Genomic DNA, 15,649 nt, shown 5'->3' with positions numbered 1-15,649 from the left:
TGCATTATTTTTAGTCATAGCAATCTATTCACACCATACACATGTGTTAACTTCCCCACTTTGAACTTCTGTGAAGATTGCCAGGGATCTTTCCACATTTACCAAATGGTTTCCCCACTGCCTGAATAAAATAATTAAAAAATATTTTTTCAAACTCGCCTTCATTATTATTATTTAATAAATAACTCAAGGCAGCAGACATAGCAAATACTCATTCCTCTTTCTGTTTTATTTAACTAAATCAGAATAGGCTAGATATAGCCACTGTTCACCATCTTGGAGCCCACCATTGCATTACTGCTTCCATTGTACCCAGTGAGTATGCAGGCAGGGAGTAATGGGGTTCGTAATCTCACACATCTGGATACGTCCTGTCAGAGAAGGCCAAGCTATCTACTAAGAATAGAATAGAATAGAATTCTTTATTGACCAATTCTTGATCGGACACACAAGGAATTTGTCTTGGTGCATATGCTCTCAGTGCACATAAAAGAAAAGATACATTCGGCAAGAGTCAAGAATCATAAGGTACAACACTTAATAATAGTCACAGGGAACAATAAGCAATCAAATCATACCAGGAAACAGTCAATAAAAATTGTTAGGATACAAGCAACAAGGTTACGGTCATATAGTCATAAGTGGGAGGAGATGGGTGAAAGGAAGGATGGGAGAATTAATAGTAATAGTAATGCAGACTTAGTAAAATAGTTTGACAGTGTTGAGGGAATTATTTGTTTAGCAGAGTGACATTCAGGGAAAAACTTTTGGAGTTCCACATGAAAATCAGCCTTTCGCATGTAGCTGATTTTATATGTTTTAAACACTAGGACTTTTCAGATCCCTTCTTGACAGCAACACCAAAGAATCTTGTGTTAGCTTAAGGACAAATAATTTTATGGTGGCATCAATTTTTATGGATGGCAGAGGAACCTTTTTTCAGAAGCCATTCTTTGCAGACCCAGCTCTTGAAGTGATAACCAAGAGAGCTGCCACCCAGAATATTTATTTTTATTTTATTTTATTTATTTGATTTGTCAGTCGCTTACAAGATAATAGGTATAAGTATAAACATGAGTAAGAATACAAGAAATACGAATAAATGGGGACAATAGGGCAGGGACTGGAGGCACGATGGTGCACTAATGCACACCTCTTACAGACCTCTTAGGAATGGGGTGAAGTCAGTAGTGGATAGTTTGAGGTTTTGCTGGTGACACAAAACAGACCAGAAAAAAAGATGCTTAAAACACAGCCTGGGAACCAGACAAGGATAGCAGGAACAAGGGGCAACATTGAAGAAAATTCCCTATCACTGATAAGGAAAGCTCCTTTGTAACTTCCTATTGCCGGTACAGTTAGCTAGCAGTTAGGACAATGCAACACCTATCAGCGGGATGCATAAAAATACCGCTAGGTAAGTCTATCAGCCGAGGTCTTCGGTCTTGCCATCGCGGAGGTAAGGAAGGCTGGCAGATGTGCATTCATTCTGTTTTTGAAACTGGGTTGTGACTTTGGAGCTCCGGCCCCTTTTATAGTTTTCCCAATTAGGAACGGCTTGCCTGACGTCACGGCTATCTGGGATTGGTTGTACAGATCCGACACTCAAGGGGAGCCACACAGCCAGAGAAACTTTTAAAAGAGTGGTTCCCCCCCACCCCCCACGCCAGTCTGAACTGCCTTAAAAAGGTTAGTTCTTACCTAGGCGTACGACCAGCTTCCTCAGCCTGACTGGTTTGTCTCTCTCTTTTTTTTTTTTGTCTCTCCCGAGAAAGGAAAAGCCCTGAACTAGAAAACCAGCCCCTTCTGCTGGCTTCCAAGCTATCTTCCTCGAGCTCCCTCGCCTAACGATGCATTCTTCTTATTCGGTGCAGAAACTTTTTGACTGAACTTGCTTGCCTCGCCCGCTGCAAAGGCAACGCGGGAGGGCGGTGGATGAGGCGCCGGATCATCTAAAGCACTTTTATTTTGGGAGGCGGGTGGGTGAAAGGAGCCGCACTTTCCGAGCAAACGCAAGCGGAGGGGGTGAGGGGGTGGGAAATTGCAAAGCACCAAAGGGACTCCGTGCGTTTCTTTTGTCTGCGCCGAAAGTTGGTGGGGTATTATTTGCCTGGCGGTAGCAGAAGCCCCCCTGGAATTGGAGGAGATGGCTTGGATCAGGTGGGCTTTCCTGCTTTGCGCCTCTGCCTTTTGGTGCCCGACGCTGGACGCTTCCGAAAAGGCGAATGTGAGGAGGGTCACCTACATGCTGCAGCCGGGAGCGTCTCACAGCCGCCGGCTGAGCGGAAGGCAGCAGCGCCTGTTCAACCTGGAGCTGGTGGATACCCCTTACGGTAACTCTCGGCGCAGCAGCAGCAGCAGCAGCACCTTGGAGCGAACTCGCCGGATGAGCAAACCGAGCAATCCTGGCGTGCAGCTCCGCTTGGGTCCCACCGTGCGCCTTCAACACAAACCTGCCGGCATCCACACGGCAGCCTCCTCCTCCTCCTCTTCTTCCTCCTCCTCCTTCGCCAAAGCTGGAAAAATCGTCTTGCGCTCCAAGACCCAGCAGCGCCACAGCAACGGCACCTCCGGCGCTAAGATCCACCCTAAAGCCCATCTGCGGCAGCTGCAAGGGTAAGGAGACAACGACGGGGCTTTCCCGCCAAGTCAAGGTGCTCTCGCCATTTGAGAGTGTCTTCCCACCCACCCCCGACCCCCCCATCCCGGCCACTTAAGAGCGCGCATGCCTGTGGACTGGCGGACCCGTAATCCGAGGCATGATGTTCATACCGTTTAGGCTTTCCCACAATGCCGTTCTATTCCCCAATTTTGGGACCTTTCCCCTCCCCCTCTTCTTTCTTCCCAGTTTTCCTTTCTCCGTTGCCTTCCAGAGCGCAGCTCCTGGAATTCCCAAACAGAATGACCCAACAGAGGGGTGAGGTGATTAGGAACTGTGAAAGTGGTAGCATAATATCTCTGGACAGCATCATGTTGGGTCCTGTTATTTAAGAGTCCCTTCTAAAACCGGGTGTTCTCCAGATGGAGTGAAACAGCAACGCCAGAATCACCAGCCAGCGTTTGGGTGAATTCTAGGAGTTAAGGTCCAGAAACATCTGGAAAATAGCAAGTTAGGAAAAAGCTTCTTTGAGTGTAGTTTAAACTAAGGACAGTGTGAAACACTGAAAAGGAACAAGACCAGAATCTCCCTTCTAAAGTTTTGGCTTAGTTATCTTTCACATAAATGAACTGTAGCTAGAGAAACAAGAAAGAAGAATTTAAAGACATGGTGTATATAGGTCTTTTGAGTTCATGGTTTTTGTAGAAGAGCATGTTAAACTGGAGATATTCCTGGCTGATTGTTCACATAAATGCCCACTCCTTACTTGGGTAAAAAAGTGGATTTTTTTGTCAACACTATGCTTGATGCACATGAGGACGTCAAATTTAAAAAAGGGCTTGGTGGTTACGTAGTTTATACAAATACAGATATCCTCTACTTATCATTGGTCACTTAACAACCATTTGAAGTTACAACAGACCTCCCCAGATCTACTTACAACCTGTTTTTGGAGTTATGATGGCCGCATAAACTCCTGTGGTGATGTGATCACACTTTGGGTGTTTGACAACTGGCTCACCTTTACAGCCATTTGCAGCATCTTGTATCAGGTGACCACGATTTGCAATATCTTTTGTGGGTTTCTTGCATTTATTTTTGGTTTCCGGCAAACAAGCCCATTGGGGAAATGAATTCATTTAACAACCTCCTGTTTACTTAACTACCATTATACAAAATGGTCAGAACTTCAAATGCAATCATGTGGCACCTCAACTTATGACTGCAACAACTTACAACTTCCAGGCTCAGTTATGATAATCAATTGAGGACTATCTGTAATAATATAGACTAAAAAGTGGTAAGCTAGTTTCATATGATGTGTAAACCCAGCTCATATGGTTAGTTTAAGAATGTTATAAAAGAAAACAGGTTCTTCTTTGAAGCAATATTCTAACACAGTGTTTCTTAAACTCTTTTCTCTTCAAAAATTATGGAGGACCTCAAAGAGCTTTTGTTTGTATGAATTATATTAATCACTGTATTGAAAGTTAACATTGATGCATTCACTGCTGCTACTTTTTATACTCTTGTTCGATGGGGTTGTAATATTGTGTTATTTTTCAATATAGGTTGGCAAATCATTTTGATTTAGTTAATGTCTGGGATGGTCTTGGGGTCCTAGGACTACACTTTAAGAAGCACTTGTCTAACTCATTCAGATCATGGATTCAAATATAGTAATGGTCCAGTTAAAGTTTTGCTTGATTATATTTTAAGTAATTACTATGATTACATATCTTTATTCTTTGCAGTAATCAACCATAGTTTTAAAGGGAAAAAGTCAACTTTACTTTTAGATGACAAAATCATACTGAGCTTATTTTAGTAGAAGCATGTTATAATGTGGGACAAACAGAGGGAATGCCTCTTATAAATTAGCACACCTCTTCAATATGTTTCGAAAGTCTTTGTGTTAAAAATAATATTTTGTTTGAATTTGTATATCACTCTTATTTCTTTAAAAAATGTAATGGTTTAAATATCATATTCAGCGTTGAAGGAACCTTACTATTAATACCATTTATAACGATCACTGATTAAATTTTTGAGGGAAAAATTCAGACATGCTTTAAGTCACCCACTATTTTACAATATATGGGCATTCGCAAGAGCATTCCATTTAAGATTGTGGAAGCATAGCTTGTACCTGCAACAAACGATGGCAGAAATAATTATTAAACTTGGACAAGTAATCAAACTTTCATTGATGGAACCCATTGAAGATATGGCCCATCTGCTACCTCAACGCAGAAAAGCCAAAAATTATCCATAAGGTTTGTAAAAACATAATATTAAATGTTTGGCCTCAGCTGGCCTTTAATGATGCCCCTAAAACTGCCTCATGATATTGATTTCTCAGGTTTCTTACCTGGCATGAGGTGGACTAGCCAATTTGGTCCCAGTTTTAATTTAATTTATTAATTTTGGCTTCCTTTTTCCTTTGGCTTGTGGGAGGTAAATTGAGCTAGAGACCTGCATCTACCCCACGGTGGTCAAAGACCTTCAGCTTTGGTACCTTAATCTTAGAGAAGGTGGTGAGAATGTAAACAGCTGAGGCATTTGGATGCCTCTACTCCTTTTCATGCTTACGCAGCCAAGAGAGATGTGCCTCTAGGTCACATACAATGAAAGTGAGGTAACCACAGAGGAAAAAAGAAAGCCCTCTCACAGACAGTCAGGAAAGACCTATTGCCTTCTAAGTACTGAAGAATCTATTCTTATTTGGAACACTTATAATTACTTTCCTTCAAGCCTGAAGTCCCCCACCCCTCCTGCCTACCCCTAGCATTCCACCAAAGTGTCAGTCCAACCTCTCCCCCCTATTTTGCCCCCCTTTCAGTCTCTTGTTATAGTTCTAGCTGGCTTTTTTAGCTCATTCCCCCTCCTTCCCCCTGCTTTGAAAGTGTCCCCAAGGAGAGAAAAATAGCGAGCTATTGAAATGCAGTAGAATTTATGGGCGACATCTGCACCTGGTGGTTGATCCTTTTCTCTCCTGTTTTTTTTGCAGGGTGAATGTCTGTGGTGGGCAATGCTGTCATGGCTGGAGCAAAGTTCCTGGGTCCCAGAGGTGCACCAAACGTAAGTAGCCATAAGCCATAAGGCCTGTCCTCTCCTAAATATAAAAATAGTTCCTGGTCCTTGCAAAGTCCTGCAGTATGCAATCAGTTGAAGATACTTGTCACTAGAAATTTATCATGCTAGTGGCCTAACTTTATATTCAGACCTATTTAGATTTTATTTGTTTGTTTGTTTGTTTTTATTTACTTATTTATTTTTGCCACCTCTCCTACTGCAATTAAAATAATGCACCCTTTATACAAATCTGGGAGACTTCTTTACGAGGTCCCAAAATGCATTTGTGCTAAGAAATGCATTAAGAAACACACATACTCCTTTCCTTTGGGATTTGACAGGATTATTTGTCACAGCATGACAGTCCCAATGGTTTTTATACTTAATATTTTAAACTCTCATTTTCAAAGAAAATGAGAATTCAGGATATTGGATCGGTTTGCACGTAGATCTCTACGCCCTTAATGACATTTAAGTGACTTCCTACTTCTGGCTCAGATTTTCGTAACTTCCTCCAAATGAAGCAGGGTCTTTTTGGTGGTGAACTCATCTCATCCTGCTTTGAATTCCTCCCCACTCTCCAAGTCACTGGGGTTCAAAATAGGAATGGCTTCTTCTCTTGAGTTTGACTGCTCCTGAACAAAAAGCAGATATTTTGCAGAACTATCTGCAACTGTAAGCTGTTAAAACATTTTGCAGTCAGAGGTTTCTCTACTGAACTTCTGTGTAGCAGATGTGGGATGAGGGTCTGTTTGGCCTGCCCTGCATGAAAGCCAAGAGAGGTAGCAGTTTGTTTTTTGACCTGGGATGTGAAAAGTAAAGTTTCTTCCTCAGCACATATTATATTGCCACAACCGTTGCTGGAGGTAAGGGGCAGGTAGCTCTTCATTCACCTTATCATCATCAAGTGAGTGATCCAAAACAAAACTATATTAAGATATAGCAAGTTCAACTTTCTAAGGAAATCTCTGGAAATATGTGAATTCAACACCCTCTTTTCAGTCCTCCCAATAAATCCATAATGGTAGAACTGATACAAACTGATACCTTTCAGCAAAAGGACTCGAGTGGAAAGTTTGGTTTATTGAGTCTTTTCTTTACATTTCAGATTTTGAGACAGCAAGAAACAATAACATGCAAAACATTTTGAATCTGAATAGCGGAACATGTGTCAGACTGCAGTCAGAGTGCAGTTAAAAAGATACGCACTTCGTGACATCATCAGCAAATGTTGCATTTATGCATGCTGATGCAATATGCAGCCATGGTACTTGTGCTATCATGTCATTGCATACATGCTTCATTTGCCACCTCATGGGTACTCATGAATTAAAACCTTTCTGAATTTGAAACACCTTATCTTAAATGAGAAAAAAAAAACTGTTTCAAACATGGAATAGGCTGTTTTGATTATTCTGAACGTGTTTCACGTTCCAAACATATTATTTCACATTCAAAACAGGTGTTCTGAGCTTGGAATACTTCCAAAACTATTAAAGCAGCCTGGGACAGGGCATTCTGAACTCAAAATTAAGTGTTTTGAATTTGACGCAGTTTGTGTTCCAGAATTTTTTATCCACCCAGCAAGATATCTACCGAGTATCAGTGAAGAAAACCTTAGTTCAATCTCTGGCTGGACCTATAATGGATCTGGATTACATTATGTAACTCCTGGTACACAAATTTTGCAACTGTTTGAAATAAAGGAGAGGGTGTACCGAGTATAGTTAGGAAAAACATCCAAATTGTACACCATTATAGAAGAAAAGATAAAATAATTGCTGAGACTCAGTTTTACATTCTTAATATATCATTCTCTGTGGCTACTTTCAGCTATCTCTGGAAAGATCCATGAAGCAATTTCCTTGAATGCTTCCAATATATACAGGTGTCAAAGGAATAAGTACACAGACTCCCTGTGTTCTTATTGGGAAGACTTTTAATTTTAATGTTTTAGTGAAATAAAATGAGATTTACAGATGGCTTTTGTGAGCAAACCTTAATATAACCCTTGTGACAACCCCCCCAGGATCTGGCTTCTAATTTTAGTACAAATTCGTTCATTTTTTCCAGCACTGGAGTCAGACCCATGTATATCTCACTGAATTGAAAATTAATGTTTTTATGCTTTTCACACAAACACGGTATTTATGCAGTATGTTATCGAAAAGTTGGCTAGTATTTTCAAACATCAATTGAAAAATTAAAAAAAAATTACAGAGAAGAAAGCCCCAGTCCCATGCCAGTGAAATTAATGACTTCCTTTCCTCTTTCCAAAATCCTATCAATTAATATTTATTAACATATTAATTATATTAATACATTAATGAATGATTCATCTTTTCAGTTAAAGGGCTGGAAACATTTCTAAAAAGATCTGGTTTGCTGTGATTTTCAAAGTCATTGTGATGTTAGTATTGAAGTCTGTATTAATGCAGTATTTTCACAGAATGAACATTGGATCATACAGAGGAAAATGGTGACAGGTGGGGAAACAGAGGAAAATGGTGACAGGCGGGGAAAAGTTAATTGGCTCTGGCCCACCTTGTCTTCATAGGATGCTGTTTCCTTTGTTCCTACTGCTGAAATTGTTTCCATCAGTCTGGCTTGCAGATGTCCTGCAAAGACCTTGATTTTACAAAGTCAGTAATAAATGCTTCTGTTTCATTCCACATTTACATATAGAAACACATCCAATGCATTCCTGACTAGAATGTCTGTCTCCCAGCATGCTTGCAGAAGTAGCAATGCTTTATTGGGGACACACTGTAATCTAGTACATTCCCATCCCAGATCGAAAATAATCTGCCTTTAATGTGCAACAAAGCAATGGCTTTATGGGTTTGGGCATCTGTTGATGAAGCATATGTTATTACAACAGTGCATTTGCATTTTGATATGCATTCCTTAAGGTCCATGTTGAGGTGCATGCCTTAATGGATCATTCTTCCTTCCTCTTAAGAAATGAAGCAACTTAGTTAACTGGTAGTGATCCCTTCTCCCTACAGCTACAAAAGCTCATTAATGCTTTGTGTTAGTTTATGCATTGTTTAACTACTAGTATGGGACTTCTTTCTACCATTTTTTTTGTGTTTGGAGATTTTCTAATATGCGTATGTTAATATCTGTTCATTGGACGCCTATTTACATTAGTTTTAGTGCTATTGCTGATATGGTTTTATTTGTTTTCATTTATTATGTTGTTTTAGTGAGTGGTTGTGATAGGTTTTGATTTTAATAGCGCATTTTCCTGAGTCCATGGGAAATATGGTAGCACTAAAATATGGTAAGTAAATAAAACTACCTTGCTTCATATTAGCTTGTTTCTATTAATTCTATTAGCACCGAAGTTCACTCAGAATAATAACTGGGTGAGTTGGAGTTTTCCTTCTAGGCCAGGGGTATCAAACTCATGGCGTCACATTGTTATCATGTGACGTATCACAACTTTCCCCCTGTTTGCTAAAAGGGGGTTGGCATGTTCAGCACATGATGCTTCTCGCCCATGGGCTGCGAGTTTGACACCCCTGTTCTAGGCACTGAAAAAGGAGAATGGCAGCTTAGTGCCTTTGTCAAATGTTAGATTGCCAATCTATACATTATGTGACAATCTGGAATCTTCACTCCAGGGATGCATTCCCCTGCATAGACAAATTCAATATTGGGAAAAGAATATTGCAGCTCTGCCTACTGGCTTTATCTTTAATATTAGATGCATTTAAATAAGTGCAAGCATTTGACCTATTTACAGATGTCAAGCTGGTAGAGATGTGGTGGAGAATCCCTATAGTGATATTAATAAATAATACCTCTTCTGAAACAAAAGAGCAGATGTTTACTTCAAGTCAAATAAACTGTTGAAGAAGAAAAGCATGCATTGGCTGGCTTTGTAAGACAGTCAAAAATGACCACTGATACAAGTTAAACATGGGAATTTACTGAATGTGTAGGAAACAGAAATGAATATCAAAATAATATAACACAGACAGAATACTGGGAAGGAAAAACATTACACGGTCAATTTCTGCACAAGGTTGAAAGGAAAGTGGATAAGGATAAAATCTGAAAATGGCTAAAAACTGGAACGTTAAAAAAACAGCCTGAAGGCTTGATTTTGGCTGCTCAAGAGCAATCTATTTGAACAAATGCAATCTAAAAAGCCAGAACTGGAAAAAAAATCAAATAATTCAGAGTACAGATTATGCAAAAAAATCAGATGAAATAGTAGATTATATACTCAGCTCATGCAGAAGATTGTGCAAACTGATTATGAACAAAGGCATAACACAAAGGCCAAAATCATTCACTGCAACAACTGAAAAATTATCATGTGCCAGTAATGAAAGACTTGAAAAAGTAGTAAAATATGAGCAGATTAAAACATTGTGGGATTTCTGAATACAAACTGGAGCACTACTTGAACACCAACAACATGGACAAAAATCACCATCAGTCAATTTCATAAGGCAGCTTGGAAAGGACTCAGCAAATGGACAAAAATATCAAATTCAGTCTCTATATCTGATAATATATTAAATATACTGTATATGCTGCCTGACTGCCAGTGACTCTGGGTGGATAGGACCAGTATGCCTCTCATGCATGAAGCTTGTATGTAGGAAAAATGAACTGGTTGGGCCTCTAGATTCTGACATCACCATGACTTAAAGTTTCTTTATCATTTTCATGTGGTGAGGTTTTTTTTAAATAAGATCTGCTGTTCACCATATTTTAAAGACCCATTGGAAAGATAAACTTCTCCAGGATGTGGCAAATTCCTTGTGGCTGTGCATTCTTAAGAATTACTGACCACATGAAAATGACTCTGACACTTCAAATGTAACGCAAACATTGGACCTTAAGCAGTAAGCACTGAGTCCTGACGAGGAACAGGAACTGTATATGTGCTCCATATATCAGGTGTTGGTCAAATGAGAAGGCAACCCACATTTTATCTTTACAATGCAGAAGCTATTAAAAACATCCTTTGTGTTTTGAGTTCTTCATGCTGCTATAATATATAGCCATGGTCACATGATTCTTTCAACAGCCTGGAAACTTTCCACATGACTGAAACATGTCCTTGGTAATAGAATGGAAACTCTCTAATGTTAATAAGGGTAACTGTGAGCGAATCCATTCCACATACACATGAACTGTAGAATCAGCCTCTTAAATCAATGGACACAGTTGGAATTTTGAGGGTTCTCTGCTTGTATCCTCATGAGATATGGATCCTGTCAGAAACAACAATAACACACACACACACACACACACACAGTTTATTCAGTTTTTATTTTCTAGCGAGTGCAGCCTAAAAGGATTGACACATTGTATAGCAGAAATGCAAAAGAAGTATCTTTCAGTTCCAAGCAGATGCTGATTGCAGAGAGATAGATGATGAAATGACTGAATGATTGAAATGATTATATTAATCATATAAGAGGGGGTAAGGTAAAATTAGTATTTTAATATTAGATTTAGTATTAGACTTAGTATTACTGGTACAGACACCTGTGGAACTCTGGCAATTCCATCTCAATAATGGAGGAACCAGGGATATTTGGTAGATAAAGAGCATTCTGGAAATTCTTTGGATCAGATTGTATTCAGGCTTGGATCTAAGTACTGAAGGTTTCGAGATTTAAGGGACTGTGTTGCAGATGGGACACAGTCATGACTCTGCATGGGACCACATATGCTAGGTTGCTATAGTTTACCACAGCATTTTTCAATCTCAACAACTTTAACATGTGTGAATGTCCACTCCCGGAATCCCCCAGCCAACATCTTAAAGCTGTTTGAGGTTGAGAAACACTGGTTTAGAGCAGGGGTGGGTTTCTACAGGTTCTGTCCACATCTGTAGAACTGGTAGCTCTGAAGAGCAGCAGACATAGAACTGGTTCTATGTCTGCTGATGTTTTTGCCCACCCGGGCTCTTACCTGATCTTTATTTCCTGATTTTTCAACTTCAGCTGCCGAACGAGGCACAGCTGCATTTAAAAAAGCAGGAAAAGAGGGCTGTTTCAAAGGCGGCTTCTCTGCACACAGCATGCTGATGACGACTTACAGGCGCGCGGCTCATAGCGTGCAGGGAAGCACGTAAATCCCAAACCGGTAGTTAACCCTGTCGTATCCCACCCCTGGTTCAGAGGCTCTGAAATATAATGTAGACTAACAGGCTCTAGATGTTGAACACCAAGTATTTGTTGTGTTGTGAACTGTGCCAGTTCATAAAACATTTGCCCCTGAAGATGTGGTTAGTCACAAAACACCCATTTGCTAGAAAATAAATGTGTTACGAATGCTAACATATGGGGAGGAGCTTGGAGGCCTAAGAAGGGGGGATGAGGCCTGCAAGCACTATGTTGAGGCTTCATAATTATCATTGCAAGGATTTGTCATGTGAAAAGGAAAATAGAGACCTTCAGCTCTACTGATTATGCTAATGTCTCTTGGAAGTACAAATCTCTGGCTAGTAGAGTTTTCCAAATTTGGTCTGAAAATAAATGGTTATCTTAAATTCTGTATACAGTAGTTAAATTCTGTATACAGTAGTTCTCAACTTATGACCCACAATGGAGCCAAAAATTTATGTTCAGTAAAAAATTTGTTAAGTGAGTTTTGCCCCATTTTATGACTTTTCTTGCTATATTTGTTAAGTGAATCACTGCATTTCCTAAATTAAACACATCATCGTTTCCCCATTGGTTTCCCCATTGACTTTGCTTGTCAGAAGGTTGCAAAAAGGGCTCACATGATTCCAGGACACTGCAACCGTCATAAATATGGATCGAAATATAAACCAGAAAACTATGGAGATGCTGCAGTGGTCATAGGTCACTTTTTTCAGTGCTGTTGTAACTTTGAACGGTCACTAGATGAACTGTTTTAAACCGAGGACTAATTGAAAAGTATAGGTAACATGCCAATAATTGAAAACTATGAATTGGTATTCGTAGAGAGAAGCTGGAAGATTGTAGAACTCTGGTTTTATAGCCTGGTTTCTTAATCCCTGTGAATTCCTGCTCATTCCTTTTCTAAATGTGGCTCTTTTCCCCTGCAGTTGTAGGTTATGCTTTAAGCCCGAAGTTACTGAGACAGAGTACCTATTATGGAAGCTGTATGTTTCAGCAATCTCTCTCTTCGTTTTTTTCTTTCCTTTCCAGCAGCCTTCTGTTTTCTGTTTATTCAAAGCATCTCATCACCTAACTTCTTCTTGTGTGTTCCTGTTTCTAAAGACATGGAGACAAGCAGCTTTGGCTCCAGATACATATCTCGAGAAAGATGAAAACATTTGTATTACATCTTATGCCTTGGCATGAAGCACTCAAGACAACTCATTCAAGATTAACTAAACCTTTAAAAAAAACTTGCCACAAAGTAAAAAACAAACAAACAAACCAGAAAAGAGATAGCCAAATCAGATTATAGCGGTCGATCAGTTTAAGGATTAGCATGCTGAAGAAAAACCCAAAATAAAATGCACATCTCCTTATATTTTTGGCAAAATGCCATTCAGAAAGAAGCTGTATATATTTTTCCAAACTGATTTCAAGAGAGCGCCCATTTTAGAACATAATTGGCAGTCTAATAATAACGGAGGAGAGTTTATTGTCGTGTAAATTTTATGTGTCCATGAATGATGTAGAAGGGCCTGTCCTGTTATTGTGAAGAACAAATCCACTGTGCTCAGCAGTTCCTATAAGAACTTGCAGGTAATCCTCAGCTTACAACCATTCGTTTACTAACTGAAGTCACAACAGTGCTGGGGGGGGGGGGGTGACTTATATCTGATACAACATCGCCATGGTCATGTGATTACATTTTGGTTGCTTGGCAACTGGTTGATTGATTAGCCCTTGGGCCATCCATATCAAAGTACAGAGTTCCAGAAACAAATTATTACTGAAATTTTATAAAAGCAATTTAAAATGGAATTGGATAAAATACAATAATTTCAGATACAGATAAAACATGACAAAATTATATTTTGGTGTCACCCCCTACAATCTACCCAATCAGTCCCACATATGCAGATCTCAACCGAACCATTTTGCTTAAGTACTGTGCTATGTTAAATGTTATTTTCAGATTCTGGCCGCACATAAGGTAAGTTGTTTTGATAGGGGGATCCCAATGGGTATATAGACCAAGGTATCCGTCTCTCACCCTTTTATACAGGCAACAATCAAATAGGATGTGAACCAGATTTTCTACCTCTGCCGCTCCACAAATTCAGAGACATGCATTGTAGGGTATAGAATGGAAACTCCCCTATCTGACCATTGTGTCAAGCTGTTCAAATCTTGCTCGTATAAATATCTCCCTAAGATGTTTTGGCAGTTGTAGCTGTCCGTTTGAAAAGTACGTTTGTATTTGCTCAGCCATTTTACCTATATATTCACCTATATATTCACCATCGTTGCAGCGTCCCGGGATCACGTGATTGCTATTTGCAACCTTGCCAGATGGCTTTCAAAAAGCAAAGTCAATGGGGGAAGCCAGGTTTGCTTAACAATGGTGGGATTCACTTAACATTTCCAGTGATTCGCTTAACAATCATGTCAAAAATTTAGGTTGTAAAATGGGGTTTGATTCACTTAATAGCCATCTTGCTTAGCAATGGAAATTCCGGTCTATTTAGATATTTCTGGTAGGGCTACCAGGTTTGGATTGCAGAAAGTTGGACAGCTGCTAGGTGGCAAAGGGTTAGTGCTTCCTGCAGGTCCTTGCTATGACATAGTGGTCCACTGGATTTTACCAATTCTGATAGAATAGTCCTGTTTTTGATAATATTCCAATAGTTGATACAGAATTGACTGAAGTTCTATTTTCTTTGGTAGTTTGGGGAAAGAGAAGAAGCAATGTAGTTGCTGACTACAACCATGGACATTTTATGCCATGTCTTTGCAAGTGTAAAACTTAGGCTTGTGAGTGAACTAATTTCCACTTTCCTCTCCTGATATTTTAGAGGTTTTTAATCTGTTTAATCTATCGCTGCATTTTAGTTCTGATTATATGGAAATGCACACTGCTTTCAGTAGTCACTGATGTGAGTGTCATGGTAAGCTCTCATATATTGATAGACTAAAACACTGGGCCCTAGCTAACAAAATAGAATTCAATGTAGAGAAAAGTAAAGTCTTAAACTTAGGCAAGAAAAACCAAAAGTACAAATATAGATGGGTGAAATCAAGCTTAATAGCAGTAACTGTGAAAGGGATCTTGGAGTCTTAGTGGACAACCAACTAAATATGAGCCAGTATGTGCGACAGCAGCCAGAAAAGTCAATGCAAAAGCCAAAAGTGCAGAGAAGAGCAACCAGAATTATTAGGGGACTGGAGACTAAAACATATGAAGAACGATTACAGGAACTGGGCATGGCTCGTCTAGTGAAGAGAAGGACCAGGGGAGACATGATAGCAGTCTTCCAATATTTGAGCATCTGCCACAGAGAGGAAGGAGTCCAGCTATTTTCCAAGGCACCTGGAGGCCAGACAAGGAATAATGGATGGAAACTGAACAAGGAGAGAGTCAATCTAGAAATCAAAACGATTTTTCTGACAGTGAGAACAATCAAGCAATGGAATAGCTTGCGTTCGGAAGTTGTGGGAGATTCATTACTAGAGGCTTTTAAGAAGAGATTGGTTTGCCATTTGTCAGAAATGGTGTAGGGTCTCCTGCTTGGGGGGCGGGGTTGGACTAGATGACCTACAGTACAAGGTCACTTCCAACTCTGTTAATTGCTTCTGTCACCAAAGATTTGCTTTCCACTACTGCGAGGGGATGTTGGAGTAACCTTGTCCCTCTGTAATTTTCTATCATGATTAGAGTAGTCTTGGGCAGATTTTGCACCATAATATGCAAAACTCTGCAACAGCTTTTATTAGTTTTGTGTGACACCAAGTATCTTTAAAAATATGGCTTTTCTCCAAGGCTTTGAGCTAGGTGGGTGGTGGGTCTTTAATGGGG

At 39.8% G+C, this 15,649-nt stretch overlaps 1 protein-coding gene across 2 annotated transcripts in view; it reads left to right on the top strand.

Moving 5' to 3' along the window:
- Positions 1 to 1,590: 1,590 nt before the first annotated feature.
- The window catches only part of LTBP1 (latent transforming growth factor beta binding protein 1), a 214,393-nt gene continuing 200,334 nt past the window's right edge, over positions 1,591 to 15,649 (top strand). Inside the window, exons 1-2 of one of the 2 annotated variants that reach the window (XM_026680806.2) lie at positions 1,591 to 2,616; positions 5,610 to 5,680. In XM_026680806.2, the coding sequence (XP_026536591.2) occupies positions 2,147 to 2,616; positions 5,610 to 5,680 (541 nt within the window). In that variant the 5' untranslated portion in view covers positions 1,591 to 2,146. The remainder of the gene's footprint in view (positions 2,617 to 5,609; positions 5,681 to 15,649) is intronic. The other variant, XM_026680798.2, reaches the window with a different exon arrangement.

This window comes from Notechis scutatus, chromosome 1 (genome assembly GCF_049901735.1).
Source record: "Notechis scutatus isolate UNSWTSFEM ecotype Mainland chromosome 1, rNotScu1.2, whole genome shotgun sequence".
NCBI lineage: Eukaryota > Metazoa > Chordata > Lepidosauria > Squamata > Elapidae > Notechis > Notechis scutatus.
Note: the sequence above shows the minus strand (reverse complement) of the source record. Positions and strands in the feature narration are given on the sequence as shown.